Source organism: Phycodurus eques, chromosome 14 (assembly GCF_024500275.1).
Source record: "Phycodurus eques isolate BA_2022a chromosome 14, UOR_Pequ_1.1, whole genome shotgun sequence".
Classification (NCBI taxonomy): Eukaryota; Metazoa; Chordata; class Actinopteri; order Syngnathiformes; family Syngnathidae; genus Phycodurus; species Phycodurus eques.
Window position 1 is genome coordinate 9169045 of NC_084538.1, and position 21759 is coordinate 9190803.

General features: G+C 41.1%; 2 protein-coding genes across 6 annotated transcripts; one reads left to right on the forward strand and one right to left on the reverse strand.

Annotated features, from left to right (window-relative positions):
• Window positions 1–147: 147 nt before the first annotated feature.
• LOC133412914 (sushi domain-containing protein 6-like) lies at window positions 148–12714 on the forward strand. Of its 4 annotated transcripts, none has more exons than XM_061696677.1 (9): window positions 148–224; window positions 850–986; window positions 2642–2836; window positions 3357–3560; window positions 4985–5176; window positions 6633–6827; window positions 7400–7532; window positions 9230–9564; window positions 11007–12714. In XM_061696677.1, exons 2-9 carry the CDS (start codon window positions 872–874, stop codon window positions 11030–11032), a joined length of 1395 nt encoding a protein of 464 aa, XP_061552661.1. In that variant the 5' UTR covers window positions 148–224; window positions 850–871; the 3' UTR covers window positions 11033–12714. The 4 variants fall into 4 exon arrangements, with proteins under 4 accessions (XP_061552661.1, XP_061552660.1, XP_061552659.1 ...); XM_061696676.1 differs by having other exon boundaries at window positions 155–322; XM_061696675.1 differs by having other exon boundaries at window positions 155–986.
• Window positions 12236–20527, reverse strand: LOC133412916 (hepatic sodium/bile acid cotransporter-like). 2 transcript variants are annotated; one of them, XM_061696679.1, is made up of 6 exons: window positions 20242–20527; window positions 18491–18901; window positions 16038–16242; window positions 14674–14852; window positions 12821–13020; window positions 12236–12700 (listed from the first exon to the last, which is right to left on the reverse strand). In XM_061696679.1, the coding sequence occupies exons 2-6, from the start codon at window positions 18868–18870 to the stop codon at window positions 12606–12608; spliced, it is 1059 nt and encodes a 352-aa protein (XP_061552663.1). In that variant the 5' UTR covers window positions 18871–18901; window positions 20242–20527; the 3' UTR covers window positions 12236–12605. The 2 variants fall into 2 exon arrangements, with proteins under 2 accessions (XP_061552663.1, XP_061552664.1); XM_061696680.1 differs by having other exon boundaries at window positions 12610–12700; window positions 16088–16242; window positions 20242–20525.
• Window positions 20528–21759: the final 1232 nt, after the last annotated feature.

Genomic DNA, 21759 nt, shown 5'->3' on the forward strand with positions numbered 1-21759 from the left:
TGACGTGAATCTCATTAGTTCGTTAGTGTTTTTCCTAGCCCGTGTGTGTGTTTTAAACGAGCTTGCGAAGTGTCTCGTCAAGCGCGTGGTAACTATGGAAGTAAAATCTCCCGGATGTTGTAACTATGGAAATATGCCTTCGTTACCATGGAGGCGGTGCAGCAGGGCTCGAGCCTTCGCTCCCTTCAGCTAGCTAGTGTAGCTAGTGGCAGGCTAGCCGTCAGGTAGCTTACCCCGTTTACAAATAGATATATGTTTTTATGTTTACTAACAGAGGTCTGGAATACTGTTATTAAATGTCGCCCTTGTGAGGAAAGCGAAGGTGAAGTATTGAGTGGTGGTGGGACATAACTGTTATTGTCTGTGTGCATTACGTACTGTACGTTCCATCAGCTAGGCAGCTAGCCCCATTGTGACGTTTTTATTCTGTAATAGCACACTTGACGTCTCTATATAGTCACTGCAGTGGCCTTAGGTTTAACAAGTATATTTCAACCTCGGTAAATGCGGTGTTACAAATCCGTTCTTGGGGTATGGGTTAGCGCAGGAAGGTGTGTATTTGTTGACATCGAACCAACAACCACCCTAATTACATTATACTTCATACGAGAGATTGCTTTGTGTGGCATTGGAATTAATCACTTTATTGTGTTATTATGTTTATGGGAAACGCTATTTTACATAGACCCGTCAGTCCTTGTCCTCATCATAGCGTCCTTTGACAGGCATCTGTCCAGTCTGCAGCCTAAATGAGCTGTCAGTGTTGTGTCAAGGCTACGTCCCGCCAAGGCGGTCATATAAGTTCATATTGATTAATCATATCGCTCTTGATTAATCATATCGTTCCAGGGTGAGTTGACTGCAGGGGAAAATGCGCAATGGAAAGACAGAGGCAACATCGCAAGCCTGTCAGGCCCACGCTTGTTTTAAATGGTCCTTGTGCTTGTTGCTGGGATTAGCAGTGGTAACCAAAGGGCAAGTTTCAGGTAAGGGGATTCTGCATGCACTCACAATGTTACCAGAGTAGATGGCCACGCTGAAAAGAAGAAAACAAATACAGTGAACCCTCGCTATTCACAGTGGTTCACGACCAAACACTGAACGAATAGCAAAAATGTGTAAATATTGGTCAAAAAAGATTTTTAATTGCCTATATTACTACTTAAATCTAAATACAAGGCGTGTCGGAAATGTTCCAGGACTGGTGTCACAAAAGATATATTTCAAATCTAAACTACAAACTTCAAGGTATTCCCCCTGGATACTAGTGCATTTCCCAGCCTTCTCCAGCATGCCTTCATGTACTCCTGGAAGGATTTTTCCTGGAGCTTCCACAGTTCTGTCGTCACGGCCATCTTGATGTCGTCTTTGTTTTCAAAAGAGGTCCCCTTGATGACCCCCTTCAGCTTGGGAAAGACTAAAAAAAAAAAATGACAGAGCCAGGTCGCTGAGTAGGGCGGTTGCTCCAGCACGACAATGTTTTTCCCAGCCGGAAACCGTTTGATGCTCAGGGCACTGTGAGCAGGTGTATTGTCATGATGAAGCAGCCACAAGTTGTCAGGATTGGTGACATAAAAGATATATTTGTCTTTGAATATTTTCATCAATCCAGGTCGTTGTATTCTCAGGGCAGTTAATCGAGCGCAACGGGACTATTCAGGTTGTCCAAGGAGATGTTTCCACTCTCATCTGAACAGGCTTCATCAGTTCGTGCTGAAAGACTAGATAGCACAGCGCCAATCAAATGGGATGGTGTGCCCAAGTACTATATATTTCTTCTAAGGTAGATGCATCCCACCAACCATGAATAGTTTCACTCTTTTGGGTTACAAAATGACAGTAATTTGACATAGAGTGGAGAGAGGTCTCGGCCAGCCAACAGTGGAAGTGTTCAGGGGCGCTGCAGCACTCTGTCATTTCTTGCATGCCTCTATGTATGTGATGGGTGACAAAAATATGCAGCCTTGGTACCTTATAGACAAACATGTTGCAGGAATCAAATTCAAAATGAGTGAATATTTGCACACAAATTTTTTTTTTATCATTTTGAACATTAAATATATTGTCTATGTAGTGTATTCAATTGAATATAGGTTGAAAAAGATTTGCAAATGACTTCTGTTTTTATTCGTTTTAAACAATGTCCTTACTTCATTGGAATCGCGGTTTGTAAAAAATAAAAAGTGTTCCAATCTTTAAATATTTAGTATTTAGTTGTGTTACAGCCCTAGTCTCAAGGTACATATATAGCAACCCTGTGACTGCTACATAGTTAAAGGCTGTATTTTTCAAAGTTTGTCTTTTTTTAATTTTCAGGTTATCTCAGACCTGTCATGGTGGAGCATGGCTCAGCTAACGTGCCAAAAACGAACACGGATTATTTCCCTGTGGGAACCGTGGTGGAGTACTGTTGTGATTCTGGTTACCTGATAGACGGACCCAGCGTCCTCACATGCACTGCACTGGGACACTGGTCATCAGAACCACCACAGTGCATACACAGTGATGATAAAGTCACTCAGTGTCGTCACAACATAAAGTAGCCCACATGGGCGCACGTTAATTAGCGTTTTCATAGTAATGCTAATGTTCACTATTACAGTGGAATTATTAAGAGTCTCATTTTTCCATGTGCCAACAGTATGCCAGGCTCTACATCTGCCAAAAAACGGGGGCTACACCTGCCACCCCTCTCCGTGTCACAGATTTTGTCACGGCACCGTGATTGAATTCTACTGCGATGAAGGCTACATCCTGAAGGGAAACTATAAATATCTTACCTGTCAATATGGGGAGTGGGACAGCCCGGTTCAGATCAGCTGCATCAAGGAGCAAGGTATTTGACATTGGCTATTTCAATAATTGACTATGGTTAGCAATAAGGAAAAATAAACATATTTAGATGCACTCTCTGCACACTTCATTAGGTACACCTGCAAAGTCCAACAGGATTCAATAGAAGAGCTATAAGATAATGTTTTTATTGAGCCTGTCACAGAGTTTTCAATTAGATAAGATATACATTACTGTGGTTCCTTAACAGGACATAATTATTGCATAACATTGCTAAGTTCATTTTATGTTACACGGGACACATTCAATTTATAGTTTAAATGTGCTTGCATCTGTTTAAATGTGCTTGCATCTGTTTGCCAGTCCACAAGATTTTCAGAAGTGTCAAAGAATTCAATTGTCCATATTGTTATTGTTGGTCTCCCTGGGTAAATTACCGTAAACCAGGCTGAAAATATTTGTTGCAGTGATAAAAGTGGAAACAGCAGTGTTCCAGGCTGAAAATATTTATAAGTCTAATTCAAATAAAAACAACAGTTTCCCAGAATTTGTTGGTATTTCAGTCTTCCCCCCAGGATGCGTGAGCCCGTACATGGTTGAAAACAGCTGGGTAAATCACACAGAAACCAACAGGGGCCTGTTCCCTGTTGGCACCGTGCTGCAGTACAGCTGTGACCCTGGTTACCTGCCAGACAGCCCTAACATTCTCACCTGCATCTCGCCAGGACGCTGGTCCTCAGAACCTCCTCACTGCACACAGAGTAGTGGTAAGACACTCTGTCCATCGCTTTCCCTTCCAAAAAGCTGCCTTATAAATGTTGTTAAATTGCACAAGACAAATATTATGATCTTAAATGAAAAATACTGTAGATACATAGAGTGAGTGGTACTTCCAAAGTCGAACTCAGTCAGTTCCCTTATGTGGTCGACTTACAGCTTCAAAACAAAGCTTCTGATTAAGATAAATCATATACGAGCATATCATTTCGTGTGGTGCCATGAAAAAGACGAGAGGCAGAAAACCACATCCACATGAAGCTGGCATTCCACAAAAATGCTTTCTGCTTATAAAAGCTGCAACATTTTAAGATCACTTGTACAGCATGTATTTGTTTGTACATGAACCAAAAAAAGGAGACCACACGTTACCTAGCGTTACGGGGTGAGTTGGTTGACAAAAGAAAATAGGAGCTATATAAAATGTCCGTCTATTCGCAAGCTTTCTCATCAAGGAACATCCTATACAAAGTCGCTGCCTGATAGTCACTTCTAAGTGACACACAGTATAGGACAACATTACCCAAACGACTCTTATAACAGCAGGGTTTATGATTAGAATTGAAGTTAAGAGCTCTAGTTTTACTTCTACAATGTTGTATGTATACTGTGTTGACCTTTTTAAGATTTTTTTTGTTTGTTACCGCACTAAGTTGAATTTCTGATATTGTATTATTTTTTAGATATTTTGAGATACCTTTATTTGAATAGCTAAAAATGAAGACAGTTGAAACAATTTGGATACGCTCTCTTTTTTTGTTAATGCATTGCCGAGGTATATCAAGTGACTGACTCGAAAATGTAATCGGGACATCTCTAATTAATTGTAATACAAGTAAAAGCAGAAGTTAACCAGTCTAACATTCATTCATTCATCTCCCGTTCCGCTTATCCTCACGTGGGTCGCGGGCGTGCTGGAGCCTATCCCAGCTATCTTCGGGCGAAAGGCGGGGTACACCCTGAACTGGTCGCCAGCCAATCACAGGGCACATAGAAACAAACAGCCATTCGCACTCACATTCACACCTACGGGAAATTTAGAGTCTTCAATTAATGCATGTTTTTGGGATGTGGGAGGAAACCAGAGTGCCCGGAGAAAACCCACGCAGGCACGGGGAGAACATGCAAACTCTACACGAGCGGGGCCAGGATTTGAACCCCGCTCCTCAGAACTGTGAGGCAGATGTGCTAACCAGTTGGCCACCGTGCGGCCCAGTCTAACATGAGTAGGTAAAAAAACACAGCTGATCTATCTCACATATATATATATTTTTTTTTTTAAACTCAACCACTTATGTAATGTAAAATGTTAAAATATAAAACGTATACAAATGACAAAAATGTTTTAATCACAAGTGACGCCTTGAATATTTTATTATTTTTGGGCCATTGGTACGTGTCTTAACCACTTAAGGGTGTATGAGACCCTTCATGGAGCAGCACATTTCTTCTAATCTGACCGACACCAACATCGGCGCCTTCCCCGTGGGCGTCGTGCTCCAGTACCGCTGTGATCCGGATTACCAGCCGGATGGACCCACCATCAGCAACTGCACTGCTCTGGGACATTGGACCTCAGAACCTCCTCGATGTATCCGCACCGACGGTAAAGATACATCAGCATTATATACTGTACACTTGGGGGGTGGGATCTAATCACCTGCTCAAGTTCAATTACTTACATGAAATTAAAGTCTCCAGTTTTTATGGTTGATTTATTAATTATGGTTGCACTAAAAACACACACACAGAATGTATTAATTGGAATTGATTGTATTAGCAATTATTCCCCAGGATAAAATGTGCATTTTATTGAGTGAAATAATGATTCGATCCCCAAGCAAAACATACATTAGTACTTGGGCGAGAAGCCCTTGTTTGGCAGGCAAAGCGATGAGATGTTTATTGTAGTTGGTCACTGGGTTTGCACACAGCTCATGAGGAATTTTGGCTGCTGCAAGTCTCTTGACTGCTGCTTGAAAACACAAATCTTAAATTCCCTCTAGTCTACAGGTTTTCTATTGGGTTGAGGTCTGGAGATTGACTAGGCCACTCCATGACCTTAATATGCTTCTCGTTGAGCCACCCCTTTGTTGCCGTGGCTGTATGGTTTGGGTCATTGTCATGCCGGAAGACCCATCCACAACTTCTCTTCAGTGTTCTTGCTGAGGAAATGAGGTTTTCATCCAAGATTTGAAAGAACATGGTTGCTCCGTATATTGGCCCATCGATCTGGTGAAGTCATCAGGAGAACTGCTCCAAAAGTATGCTTACAAATTCAGCACAGGACTGTATCTATATCTCCAAATATTTGGAAAAACAGCAACAAAAATAATCAGAACATTCAAACAATTTAGACATGCTTTTCATTGGACAGTGCTATCCTAAATCAGCACAGTCAGCAGTAATGTGACATTATGGAATAATGGTACATATATTAACATCTCATCTATTTCAGACTGTATCAGGTTATTTCTTTTTATTAAATATTATTCTCCGTTGTGATCTGACTATTTAATTCTCTTCGTATTTTGGAACGGCAATAAAAAAAAAAAGAACTTGAAAGGACGCTAGCAGGAGCGGTTTACAACCTGGAATATTGGATTATGAATCAACATGTTAGTATTTTGTAAATTACAAATTACTTTATTATTATTATAAAGGGCAGCATGTTGGACGACTGGTTAGAGCATCTGCCTCACAGTTCTGAGGTGTGGGGTTCAATCCCCGGCCCCGCCTGTGTGGAGTTTGCATGTTCTCCCCGTGCCTGCGTGGGTTTTCTCCGGGCACTCCGGTTTCCTCCCACATCCCAAAAACATGCTTGGTAGGTTAATTGACAACTCTAAATTGCCCGTAGGTGTGAATGTGAGTGCGAATGGTTGTTTGTTTGTATGTGCCCTGCGATTGGCTGACAACCAGTTCAGGGTGTACCCTGCCTCCTGCCCGATGATAACTGGGATAGGCTCCAGCACGCCCATGACCCTAGTGAGGAGAAGCGGCTCAGAAAATGGATGGATTATTATAAAGAAGTGCTTAAAACTTTTTTTCAATTTCATTAACAGTATGCCGGCCTCCATATCAGCCAGAGAACGGCGGCTACACCTGCCACCCCTCCCCATGTGGAAGACTTTCTCACGGCACTGTGATCGAGTATTTCTGTGACGAAGGCTACATCCTGAAGGGAGAATATAAATACCTCACCTGTCAGTACGGCACATGGGACGGCCTCATACAGATCAGCTGCATAATGGACCAAGGTAACTGCATCTGCCCTATAGTGTACTAGATACAATTAAGACCAGACATAAGCAAACGTGCAGTGTTTGGATGACATCTTAGGGCATTATAGAAAGAGCACAAAAATAAGTGAATAGGTATAGATAGGTGAGTTTTTCAGCAAATAGTCGGGTTTTATAGAAAACTTCACAAGTAGATGAGTCACCTCTAAAGGTATTGGTGCTCTGTCCTGAGTTGTTGAACACATCTAGATGTAAATACCATGAAATAAAAGCTGGAATTCTGAACTTTTGTCCCATAGTCATCTTTTGTTCTGAAATCCAAATGTCTTCAGTATACAACAAAAACAAAGGAATTGACCTTGCCGTTCCAATACTTTTGGAGGGGACTAGATACTGTGTTTTGGTATTACAATATATGCATTATGCTTTAAAATAAAATATGTGGTCACTGCTTTGCAAATTTCATCTGTCTCGGGAGTGGCCTGGAATGTAACTGCACGATAAACCAGGGATTGCTGTATATTGAATTAGGAATAGGAACGTGCAAATTAAATTGAATTTAGCATTCAATTTCTTTCCTTTAACCACAGATCGCGATGGAGCTTTACCGTTGGGGATGCCGACTTTGTCCATAGTGTCATCCACAGCCAGCTCGGTGGCCCTTATCCTGCTCCTAGTGGTTCTCTTTGTGCTTCTGCAGCCAAAACTGAAAACCTTCCATCGGTGAGGCAAAAACCAAGCCAAAGCAACCAACATATATATACCATAACAAAAAACTGAATAAAAAAATAAAATATAACTTTTATTATATTCAATGCAACCATTTTAGTTAAAAATGACTTTGGAAGCCTTTATATTCATATACATACAAGATATAAGAAGATCCCGACATTTCTTTGTTATTGTAATCTAAAGTGATCTATCAAAAAAAAAAAGAGCGAGAACAAATGGTGACATATACTTTTGCAGAATATTTGAATGGCAGCAGGATGACTCTTAATTCCTTGTCATTCTCTTGCCTTTCTTTGTGACTAAATTAACAAAAACATTTTTGTGTTGATCTAAGAATAAATTGAATTCTGTACCGTCACTTTCCCTTTGGGAAGAAGCCATACCAGTCTGTCTCCTTTAGGCACAAATGTCTATAGATAGCAAGTTTTGCCGTCACTTGTAAAAATGAATTAACTTTTTAACTAATATTTTTAAACTATTAATTTAATTTCAACACTTGACAGCTGCTTCACTCTGACATCCTTCCTTGCATGCCTGGTCTGCTTCTCTCTGTGGTGTGCAATAAAATCATACAGCAGAGTGTAAAATGAATTTCTCTGTGAGGGATAACAATCAGTACAGTAAATTAACAATGTCTGATTATGAAAACATCTCTTGCGGCATGGCTGTTACTGCTGCTGTACGTTTCTCCTTGTCAGTGCTGTCCTTATTTTCTTGCTTTATAAGACCCCAAGATCTCAGTCCATCAGGATGTTAACTGGATTTGACTATACCTCTCTCTATTTACATCTTTTTATGTCATGGCATCATCTGTGGAGGTTGAAAAGTAACAATTCTATTTGGACAAAGTTATGGAGTTGAAAGCACAGATGTCTGTTTTTAAATGTAGAGCCTGAAAAGAAGTAAAAGTATAGTGGTGCCTGTTTATTTCATTCGTTCACTACGCTTGTAACTCAAAACACTTGTAATTCAAATAATGGAAATAACTATAATCAGTTTCAGCTATCCAAAAAAAACAAAAAGAATTTGTAATGGATTTTTTAATGAAAGAAATAGAACTTTATAATAGTATAATTTTTTTTAAAAAACATATAGTAATGACAATTAAATAGAATTAAACAGTATTTGTCTCACTTTCTCTTTCAATTGTGCTGCTCATTCTGAAGTGTGCGCTTTGGCCACCTAGGGGCAGTATAAGACAGACATATGGGTATACTTTACTATACTGGAGGCATCACTGCACTGAAAAATCTTCTTAATTCCCACGAGTAGCACAGTGGGCAGCTGGTTAGCACACCCACCTCACAGTTCAGAGGTCGTAGGTTTGTATTTGCGCTCTGGACTTCCTGTGTGGATTTGCATGTTTTTCCCCTGCTTGCGTGGGTTTTCTCTGCATACTCCGGTTTCCTCACACATTCCAAAAACATGGATGCTAGGTTGTAATGGTTGTAAAGACTAAATTGTCCGTCGGTGTTGATCTGAGTGTGAATGGTTGTTTCTCTATATTTGCCATTGTGCCCTGCAATTGGCTGGCGACCAATCCAGTGTGTACCCTTGCCCGAAGACAGCCGGAATAGGATCCAGCATACCTGTGACCCTAATAACGACAAGCAGTTTAGAAAATGAATGGATACTTCCCACCACTGGTGTTAAATAGTACATTGTGTCTTCTGTCCCTCTCCACCCAGACGGGAGGAGGGTTTGTCAGGCCATCCCGTGTCCATCATGGTGGAAGGAGTCGAGGTGAATCTGCCCTCGTACGAGGAGGCGGTCAGCCCCGAGTCTCGCGTGCATATTGTGTTGTCCGAGGGACAGCCACAAGTCGCGACCCCGGAGGCTGGCCCCTCTCGGCCCTCTTCCGTCAAACAGCTTCACTCTGAAATGGCTGTGGTGCATCCTTTGCCGCCTTCATCGTCCTCGTCGCCTTTGTCCTCGAGCTGGACTCTGGACCACGTCGGCACAGCTGTGCCGCAAGAGGACCACGGTCTCCCTCTGCTCGACTCGGAGGTGGACTGCTCTGATGGTGAAGCCTTCTTTTCATGCACTCCTTATTTTCATTTCATGCCATGTAAGAAAGCTGGGCGATTAATCGATTTTATAGATTCATTAGTTTATTTGCCATAATGTTTTTTTTTTTTTCTCTCTGAGGCCCACCAAAATCTTTAATAATTCTGATGAACACATGAAATTACAATCAAGGCAGAGGGAACTTATTCGGAAAGTCCCCCTTCCGCCCTGTCAACTACTACGCATGGAAGTTAGTTTACAAAAGTAGTCAGTTTTTCCAAATTCATGACTTAGTCACTATATTTTAGCAACTCTTCCAACCTATTTTTCAAGAAAGCGACTAGCAACTTTAATTCTTGCTCAGAAACGGACAACATTTGCACAATTATTTTCATATTATGCTGACAAGAAAGGAGCCCAGCGAAAGGAAATCACAGTGTCATTGCTCTGAATATTGCCAAGAAGACAAGAGTGGCCATATAAACATTGTAAAAGCAGGGATTTATCTACTCGTTAGAAACTTTTAATCCAAAGTATGTGCTTCCAAGCCCCAAATGCTGTATTTTGCCAAGGCTACATAAGAAACGACAATGACAGAGGCAGAGGGGCTGTGGTGTTACTCCTCCATCCATGCGGTTTGACAGGTCACTTTGATATTAACTTATTGAACATTTATAATGTTCATTCATTAAAAAATCATGTTTAAATACTGTACATATTTTTACAAAAGGGTTATATGATTCATAGATAAAAGCAAACGTTTCGAATAATGTCATTGTCATTTGCTTTTTCTCTAAAGGGACAATATGAAAGTTTTCAAACTTGAAATTAGAATCATTCACACTCACATTCACACCAACGGGCAATTTAGAGTCTTCAATTAACCTACCATGCATGTTTTTGGGATGTGGGAGGAAACCAGAGTGCCCGGAGAAAACTCAACGCAGGCACGGGGAGAACATGCAAACTCCACGCAGGTGGGGCCGGGATTTGAATCGCTCTAACTAGTCGTCCACCGTGCCGCCCAGTACCAAGTTATTGTAGATAAATATATAGAAAGCTTGAAAATGTTTCAAAGTTTCACATTTTATCCAAACTTACCACGGCGGTGTGCTCGGTCACGGCTGTGACCTCAGAAATATGTCAGTCTCATTCTCTGCCACAGTGTCAGTAAACAACAGTGGACAATTCTGAAGCTAACAGACTTTGTCAGCGGCAGTTTAAGTGACAAATAGAAACTATTTTTGGACACATTGTCCTGTCCCGACGGTCTGTTTTTTCCGGTCCATTTTATCGAGGTTCCACTGTGTCTAACAAAAACTGCACATTGTCCATTGGAGTGAGGAAGAAATAATTGAAATCTGAAGTAGGATTTTTATGGAAAAAAAATATAAAACTTGATTTTGAGAGTCACCTAGCCCTACAGTGTAATAATGCTGTGCTTGTGCCTTTGTGCAGATATGCCTTTGCTGGAGGAGGCCTGAAACACAAATGATGTTGACTACACAACAGTGAACACACGTTTCAAAGTGGCACTGAGCTAAGCCATGTGTCGCTCTGACCACCCCAAAGCAGAACATAAGAGCGGTCCTGTACATGTCCATACTAACTGCATTTTCCATAGGAATCCCGCGCACCGTTTATGTATGTCGAATGTCTTTCTGATGCATATGTCTTTCTGTTTTGTCTGCTGGTGCTTTGAGCTCACAGCAGTTATCATTGAAAATAATAATAATAATAATAATAATATATGCATCACAAATCATGGCACGATGGACGACTGGTTAGAGCGTCTGCCTCACAGTTCTGAGGACCGGGGTTCAATCCCCGGGCCCGCCTGTGTGGAGTTTGCATGTTCTCCCCGTGCCTGCGTGGGTTTTCTCCGGGCACTCCGGTTTCCTCCCACATCCCAAAAACATGCATGGTAGGTTAATTGACAACTCTTAATTGCCCGTAGGTGTGAATGGTTGTTTGTTTGTATGTGTCCTGCGATTGGCTGGCAAACAGTTCAGGGTATACCCCGCCTCCTGCCCGATGATAGCTGGGATAGGCTCCAGCACGCCCGCGACCCCAGTGAGGAGAAGCGGCTCAGAAAATGGATGGATTGATGGCATCACGAATCACCTTCCACTTATGTATGCAACATGGCTGCTTGTCTAGCACTGGACCTTACTTTGCTCTTTTTAACTTTTTCACACCTTTGTCCACGATGGCCTTATCTTCCCACTTCTATGCACACGTATCCAATATGTACAGTAAGGACTTTCCAAACTGAATATATATTTCACACTACATATATGTAGCTTTGTCGCCACAGCCACAAAATATTATACACTTAATTTATTACTAAACGTTTAATTTATTGTGCTGTTGACCAGCCATGGCTTTGTTGACACTTTAACCTATTTAAATAATATATTTTATTTTCACTTTCACTGCCTAAGTTGCACTGTGGGCACTGTAAAAAAAAAAAAAAAAAATCACTACAGTGTGGTGTAATATCAGTGTTAAATTTTGTTTGCCTGTTCATTCAACTTACATGACTGATCTTTTGGCTTGTCGCTTTGTGAAGTTTGTATTTTAAGATATGTAAGGTTTTACGTTTATTATGTAACATTTTGTTTCGATCATGTTTGATTAAATATTAAATATTATATATCTTATATATATAAATATTATATATTATATATATAATATTATTCAATCCCCGGCCCGCCTGTGTGGAGTTTGCATGTTCTCCCCGTGCCTGCGTGGGTTTTCTCCGGCCACTCCGGTTTCCTCCCACATGCCAAAAGCATGCATGGTAGGTTAATTGACAACTCTAAATTACCCATAGGTGTAAATGTGAGCGCGAATGGTAGCTTGTTTGTATGTGCCCTGCGATTGGCTGGCAACCAGTTCAGGGTGTACCCCGCCTCCTGCCCGATTTTAGCTGGGATAGGCTCCAGCACGCCCGCGACCCGAGTGAGGAGAAGCGGCTCAGAAAATGGATGGATTGAATTGAAAAAGATCCGAATTCAACAGTCTTTAATGTGATCCAAAGTCAAGTCCATGAGGTTATCGTGTTTGGTTATTTTCCTCCAAGCTTCTCAGACACTGAGGCCGTTTCACTTCCTCTTGTTTCACGTTGACATTCGTGTATATTCTTGTTTCTGTCAAATAAAAATATGACAATATCATAAAAAGAAAAAAAGGCCAATTTTTCAAACTGCAAGCACGCTCATCTTCACTTTCAGCCCCCACAAAAACATACATGCAGCTGTGACATTTACCCTCAGCTGGTGACTTGATCATTCGGTAACATCTGAAGCACACGGTCAGGAGAAGAGCCTCGGCACATTGGAATGTGTAGTAAAGCAATGGGAAGAGGAACATGGGCCCGATGACCTCTGGAGGAAAGGCCACTTTCAAGATGGCCACACACAGCTGGATGTTCTGACACCCTGTTTCCACAGAGACAGTCCTGCTGCATCTGCATACAACACAGATAGATTGATAGCGCTTACTGCTTCGTATGATGCCTGGTCCAACAACCTCAGCGGTATTTTTCATAAGGAAGAACCTTTGATACAGATCTTGTTTCTGTAAAAGAAAAAGAAAAAAAGTTCAGTTCAAAGCTAGAATGTGGAGGAAATCTTCACACAGGAAGGCTAAGCACTCACCTAAGATGTGTACGTAATAATTTATTTAAATCACTCCATTGTTTTAATGTATATTATTCAGAATTAATTGAAATATCATCAAGCATTTAAAAATGTACAGTACATTTTATTTACAAATTGCTTAGTTGTTAACTTACCAATTATTTGTTTTAAATGTTAACTGTATATGTAAAATTGTTTACTACTATTTTTATTATTTACTAAAAATCTAAAATATATTTTAGCAAATCAATTATAGGTAAGAAATGCTAAATCAACCAATGTTACAGGACTCTTGATGATAATCTAAATACTCAATGGAGATTGCCTTATGTCGCCCTGGGCCATACTTTGCCCACCTCAGTTCTTTTGACCGGGGACTAGTGATGGGAAAGAGGAAATATGTGATGATAACCACAGAACAAGAAATGGTACTTACTGCGACCTAGTAGACTAGGGCTTAGCGTCTCACTCCAATATGAGAGATAGAATTAATTACATACCAATGACGTACACAAATATATATATATATATCTTTGCCTCTTTTTTTTTTTTTTTTACCAAGCAGATGCTAACGTAAATGAACCTACGCTACTCTAAACAAGTAGTTCTCAAACTTTTTACATGATGGACTGCCTAAAAAAAATAATACATGGCTCCCCAAGTACCACCATAATATTAATAACATAATATTTATATACAGTGGCATTAATAAAAAAACACCAAAGGTTTTATTCCTTAAATGTTTATTGAATATTACTGTAAGCCACTGTAACATTATGCACAGTTTGGACATTAATAATGTGTCTAAATTTAGGAAAATGTACTTAATGATTCAATAAAAATGTATTGGAGATTAAAGTAATCAAACTTTGAACAAATAAATGCTTGAAAATCAAACCGTTGTTAAAGCTTAAATGCAAATGTAATGTACTTATTAATTAAATCCAACTGAACTGTCCTTAACAAATGTACTATATTGATTAAAAGAAAGAAAAAAAAGTTTGAGCCACTGTAACATTATGCACTGCTTAATTCAGTGATTCTTTCCCCTACCACTAGAGAGAGCCCGCGTACTACCCTCACAATCAATTTACGAAACAGCACTAACTATGCATTTAAAACACAACAGGTGACAGTATCGCTCTGTAAAACCTTACATGTCTGTCAAGCATTCAAAGTGTGTATATTCTCCACCGCTTATCCTCATTAGGGTCATTGGACTGGTCGCCAGCAAATCGCGGGGCACATACAAATAAACAACCATTCACACAAAAACATTTTAACTAGCGTCAATAAGGCTTACATGCATGTTTTTGGAATGTGGGAGTAAACTGGAGTACAAATTGAACCTCAGAACTGTGAGCCAGACGTGCTAACCACTAGGCCGACTTGTTGCACAAATGAAATCACTTTATTTCCTGTGGAAAATATTTGAAATTATCTTGAAGCTAAATTAACAATCACGCCTCCGTCAAACTTACTTTGGGCTGAGTCTGCATATGGCGGACATGACGTATCCCAGCATGAAGCCTATGAGGGGCATCAGAGACGCCACGGTAATAACGTCGGCAGTCAGGATCATCCACAGCACGTCTTTGATGGCCACACCACACAAACAGAACACAATGATGCTGGAGATGATCAGGATGCTCAGGCCAGACTGTTGACAAAGTGGAGCACAGTTAACGTCAGTGGTTCTCAAACTGGGAGGTCCATAAAATAATTTGCAATAAATTATGTTTTATCATTTTTTTAAAAGTAAATACATATAGTACATATGGAGACTGCGGCACCAATAAACAAACATACAAAACTAATTGCTCCTGCCTACCTTATCTTTGGGCCAATTAAAAGCACTGATATGACTGATGCATGATCATATTGATTTGACAACACTGTATGTGAGCAGCATTTCTAGCTCTCTCATGGTCTTTTTGTATAGGCGAGGCAAGACGACCTCTGCAAAATATTTGAGGTTTTGAAGCACATACCTCAGCTCAAAAGTTTCCATTGGGGATACATATATCACTGTACCATGTATTTGGCAATGTTCAGCGCCATTGACTGTTTGATTGTGATTCCTTTCCACCGGGCTCCGTACGCAAAACATCCATCCATCCATCCATCCATTTTCTGAGCCGCTTCTCCTCACTAGGGTCGCAGGCGTACGCAAAACAATGTGACAAAAATTGATGACTGAGGTAATATAGTAGAATTTAAAAATATATATACTGTTTTCAAGTTTTGAGTCAACAATGAAACCAATCTCACCCAAATGTTATTATTCAATCCCAAATTATTTAAAAAAATAATAATAATGTATACGCCAAAATTGGAAATTACAACATCGGACAAAAGTCGACTCTTGGAAAGTTACATTACATTGACATTAACACATTTTAAATAGCTTTGGGAAAGAAAGGTGGACACAAATGGCATTCGTAGAGCCCAGAGGGTTAAATTCCTTTCACTTTAACAGGTCATGAATATTTTGAGATTAAGATTTTATAAAATTATATGGTGTGGGGCTGTGGGGGTCCTTGGAAAAGATTTTTCCCTGGTCCTTCCATGGAGAGAAAAACCTTAAGAACTCCTGGTTCGTGTGAATGTGTCACGCTGAGTAGGTAGGAGGAAAATGTTCCTGTTCGCAAACATGCCTTTAATTATCTGAAAACATGTGGGGATGATTTATGCTTTGAGAACTTCCTGTTGCTCAAACTTTCCGTTTGGATAGATAACATTCACTGATAAAAACACACTTTGCTAAATGACATTCAGTCAACAAATACTTCCAGTGTTATGGGAAAATTTAGTTCGGCAACCAAACTAAAAATAATCATCTTACTTTCAGGACGAACGGTGTATATTTTGGTTTGTAGTGATTGAGCACGATACCCATGCCGCAGGGCACCAGGGTGAAGGTGAGAGCGCTGATGATGCCCACGTAGGGCACTGCGTTCTCCAAGCCGCTGAAGCCTTGGCAGTAGATCAAAAGTAGCAGGGGCATCAGACCCAGAGCTGCAATGCAGGAGCACGTGGTCATCACAATACTACAGGAAAGAACAAAAAATATTTGATTTAAAAAGGGACATATAAAGAATTTGCTTGTTACTCTTTTCATAAATGGAGGTGGGGCTCGATGGCCGGCGCCTTGTGCACAGCCCTGCACCCATGGGGCCCGGTTGGGCACAGCCCGAAGAGGTAACTAGGGTCCCACTTCCCATGGGCTCAACACCTGTGGGCGGGGCCAAGGGGTCAAGTGCTGAGAGACCTAGATGGCGGCAGATGGCGGGGACCTTGGTAGCCCAATCCTCGACTACAGAAGCTGGCTCGAGGCACATGGCATGTCACCTCTCCGATAGGGAAGGAGCCTGACCTGGTGTGCAAGGTTGATCCGACTAGATTTAGTCGGATTTGCCTCGACACACAGCTTGGGCTCTCTTACCAGTCCTTTTGAGAGGACTTGGACTCTGTTCCAGTCTGGAGAATATGCAAATGCTTTAAAATACTGTCAATAATAAATAAATGGTCGCTACTCATGGATTTTTGTCTATCGCGAGGGGTCCTGGAATATGTAGGGAAGACTCTCCTAACTTCCACTAACAACCCAGGCTAAACTCCTAAGCTCCTCTCCGACAAAACAAGCTTTACTACTTTGAGACCAATTCCTACTTAGAGATGGCTTAGGCGCCATCTTGTGGCATTTTAGAGCATTATAGAAAGAGCGCAAAAACTGCAATTACGTGAGTTTTTCAGTAACTAATGGATGATACATTAAAAAGACTTGATTACTATACTCCAGAAAGAGAATTCTCTGGGCAAAAGGCGGGGCACACCTCGAACTGGTCGCCAGCCAATCGTAAGGCACACATAGACAAACAACCATTCGCACTCACATTCACACCTACGGACAAGTTAGAGCACTGGTGTCAAACTCAAGGCCCGCGGGCCAGATCTGGCCAGCCACATCATATTATGTGAAAGCAAATCCATCCATCCATCCATTTTCTGAGCCGCTTCTCCTCACTAGGGTCGCGGGCGTGCTGGAGCCTATCCCAGCTGTCATCGGGCAGGAGGCGGGGTACACCCTGAACTGGTTGCCAGCCAATCGCAGGGCACATACAAACAGACAACCATTCGCGCTCACAGTCACACCTACGGGCAATTTAGAGTCTCCAATTTATGCATGTTTTTGGGATGTGGGAGGAAACCGGAGTGCCCGGAGAAAACCCACGCAGGCACGGGGAGAACATGCAAACTCCACACAGTCGGGGCCGGGGATTGAACCCGGGTCCTCAGAACTGTGAGGCTGACGCTCTAACCAGTCGCCCACCGTGCCGCCCGAAAGCAAATCATGTGCTTGAAATGCTATGATTCTTGCTAGAATCTGCTAAAGATTTTATTGTCATATGGAATAAATATTTCCAACCATGTTTTTGTTACCAAACCTCTTTTTACAATACAGTAACTTAAACAATAGTTACAAAGTATTACCCTTGAATTTCGATTTCCAAACTATTCATCTATCAATTTGTTGTCTAGGTAATAATATAAGGAGTTGATTCAATATTTCTATGATTTTAAATCTTAACGGCCCTCTGAGGGAAACCATAACTACAATGAGGCCTGCGACACAAATGAGTTTGATTTAGAGTCTTCAATTAACCTACCGTGCATGTTTTTGGGATGTGGGAGGAAACTGGAGTACCCAGAGAAAACCCACGCATGCATGGGGTGAACATGCAAACGTCACACAGGTGAGGCCGGATTTGAACCCAGGTCCTCAGACCTATGAGGCAGATGTGCTAAACAGTTGTTCACAGTGCTGCGTTAAAAATAAAATATACAAATATGATGTATTTATTCAATTTAATTTATTAACAAATACTGCGGCACGGTGGTCGACTAGTTAGAGCGTCTGCCTCACAGTTCTGAGGACCGGGGTTCTCCCCGTGCCTGCGTGGGTTTTCTCCAAGCACTCCGGTTTCCTACCACATCCCAAAAACAGGCATGGTAGGTTAATTGACAACTCTAAATTGCCCGTAGGTCTGAATGTGAGTGTGATTGGTTGTTTGTTTGTATGTGCCCTGCGATTGGCTGGCAACCAGTTCAGGGTGTACCCCGCCTCCTGCCCGATGATAGCTGGGATAGGCTCCAGCACGCCTGCGACCCTAGTGAGGAGAAGCGGCTCAGGAAATGGATGGATGGAACAAATACTGCACCACTGGCTAGATCATGTTTGGCACTGCTGTCCTTGCTACCTTTCTATAGCTGTAGGTTGAATTACTACTTGTTTACCTGAGGTTCATGTCCCCCTTGAGGGCCAAGGTGAAGATGTTAGACAGGTTTCCTCCAGGGCAGCAGCCACATATGAGCACAGTCACCGCCTTCACAGAATCCATCTTCAGAGATTTGGCAAGTGCGAAAGCAGTCAAAGGCATGATGCCGAACTGGGTCACCATGGCGATGGCCACCCCCTTTGGCTTGAGCAGATGGCTCTTGATTTTGGAAATCTCCATTGTGCAGCCAAGGGATATCATGGAGATGAAGAGGATGATGATGGTGAAGATGTTGATGGCATTGTTGAGGGGTGGGGGTATGTTCAGCATGCTCATATTCCCGTTGGCAGAAATGTTCCCTTCTTTGTAAATGTCCGTCACATTCATTGTGGAGCTCATCTGAATGCTGCTTGTACTGTGTGGGCTTCAGCTGATACACAATGCAAATTAAATGTTATTTAATTGGAGTTTGCACATAGTTTTATGTTATAAAGACAAAAGTATTCAGACACACTTTTAATCAAACAGGAGTTTGGCTCGACCACTTATCCACCATGAATCTTAATTCTTCAAAATTTTTGTCAGACCACTCAGTTCATTCACCTCCAATGTTCCCCAGAGTGCTGTTTAGGCCCCCCTTAATTTTTTTATATTGTACTAATTTTCACATTTACATTCACACCTATGGACAATTTAAAGTATTCGATGAACCAAACTTGCATGTTTTTGGAATGTGGGCGGAAGTGTACTCGGAGACAACTCAAACAAGCACAGGGAGAGAATGCAAACTCTCCACAAGAAGACTGGACCTGAGATTTGAAACCCAAACTTTAGAACTGGGAGGCAGAAGTGCTGACTGCTAGTCCGCCATGTTATAAAAGGGAAATTGAAATTCACCAATTCAAATCTACCTGTTTTATATTTTGTTTTGTTTTGTTTTTTATGGTGCATCTCCTGTGCGCCAAGTACAACACTGTACAGGAGTCATTACAAAACTGACAATTTATCTGACCTTGATACAATGCAATAGCAGTTAGATTACATTTTGCCATACAACGCTTAAAATTTACATTTCTTAAAAAACAAATAGTGCAAACATTGTACTAAAATCGTTTGTGAATGTTTATTTGTGCTAATACATAACAACAATTTAAAGGACATCACGCTATAGTGTGCTCACTCTCAATGTGGTTTTATAGTTTTGCAATTCCTCAATCCAAAACTATGCATGCATGACATGATACTAATATGCAATTGGAGATTTAATGATTTTCACATTTCCTTTTGCTCTGCTGTAAATAATTTGTAAATAAGTGCACGGTGTTCCCAAGAACTTTAGACAACCCCCCAAAAAATTGTGCGTGTTAAAATGTGTATTCATGCTATCACAGGAGATTTATTGGTTAAAAAAAAAAAAAAAGTCAATTTTTTTATGCACATAATTGAGATTATATTGCCCCACAACGCAATGATGATCCAAAAAGGATGTTATCATTGTATCATGTTGCACTTTATCAAAGTTTGGTTTAATAACATCTTTTTGAGTGGCTGATTGTTGACATGGTTTCCTACTGAAAGAGACAGATTTATCCTGAAGCACAACACTGTTGGTTTTAATTATTTGCTTTGGAATGTAATTTTTAAATTGTACACGCAGCCTGTGAAACATTACACAATAAATGTTTCCTTATCATTTTTGTATTTAAAATAAATAATATTATCACTCAATCTAAATTGCCCTCATTTTTAAGTATTAGACAAATTTCTTACCTTCCAACTAATCCAAGCTTCAAACTTTCTTGTTTGCATCCCTGCACATTCCCCCGGTAACTCCTCTTCTTTTGTGGCCGGATCTAGAACCCTCCCTCCTATGTCATGTGGTTCCATGGCAACATGGTGGCGCTGCTGCAAACTGCGGAAAAACACTGAACTCTTTTTGGAACGCTACCCCATAGCTACGCAGCTGATTTGTTTTCGTCCTTTCAGAAAATTAGTAAACTCTGTTTAGTAAAACCTGCTTCAGGAACTCTGCATGAGGCTCCTGCGTTGATTTCCTGTAAATGAAAACACAGTGGAAACATTTAGCACTGGAGGGCAATGTGAAAATAAAGAATCTAATTTGCCGTACCCCTAAAGAGGCAGTGTATTCATATTGGGCTGCAAGAGGCGCATGTGCAAACAGAGGCCCCTTTATTGTTACGCAACTATACAGATACAGTCTACTGTAGGACTTGGCAGAAGACCTCCTCTTTGTCTTTTGAAGGAGTTGCTTTAGTAAACAAACACATTAGTTACGACTCACATAATGAGACTAAAGAGCTCTAACTTGGTGGTTGGCTAATCTCTACTAGCATGGTGGAGATTAGGTGCAAATTAAAGGGACAACAAGTTCAATGCTTCTCATGTTTTGGACCACGGAGACATCGTTAAAACATCAGCGCTCGGAGTTGTGTATGTGTCTTGTGTGGGGAACACACATACACACGGGAAACTGTTTATAAACCATGACTATAGCGGCACACGTTATCAATATTGAGGCAGTAGTTGACTTCACCAACTAATTTTCAGCATCATTTGATTGACAGGTAAAGGTCTCACATTACAGTCCAGCAGCTTGAGGGCGGGCCTTATTTTACATTTTATTTATCCTTTATGTCTTATTAATAATTTTGGTAGTCCCCATCAACCACATCGCCCAGGTTCACCCATGGCGTCACAACACCTCCCAACCATTTTTTTCAACACACACACTTCTCACCCTGCCCACCTCCACTTTTTAAAGTTTTTTTTAACAAGCATTGCAGGCCATGTCAAATGTAATTTTCATTATATGCCGCGGGCTACTGAAAAATTTATTGGGGGCCGCAAATTGACCGCAGGCCGTAGTTTGGACACCCCTACGTAGGTTCACTCCAATTCACTGGTGTCAATTTGTGGAAGTTAATAAAGGAGCAAGGATGCTCCTCCTTCCTGGCTCACGAAAAGGAGTTTGGCTGGCTGTCTCATCAATGATAACGCTTGGAAGCACAACACATTGTCAGCTAGGATAGGATTTGGCTCACCCGCGTGCCGCGACCCTAATGAAGACAAAGTGGTACAGACAATGAATGGATGGATATTATCTACGGGATGTACTGAGCACCAAAATTATTTGCTATTTTCCATTTCTACTCAATGGTCATCATCACCCTTTTATTCTTTGGCCTCACTGGTTTCCCTCCATACTGACATCACACACAAAAATCACTAAAAGAAAGAAAAACTTTGGAGGTTCTAATCATTTATGCC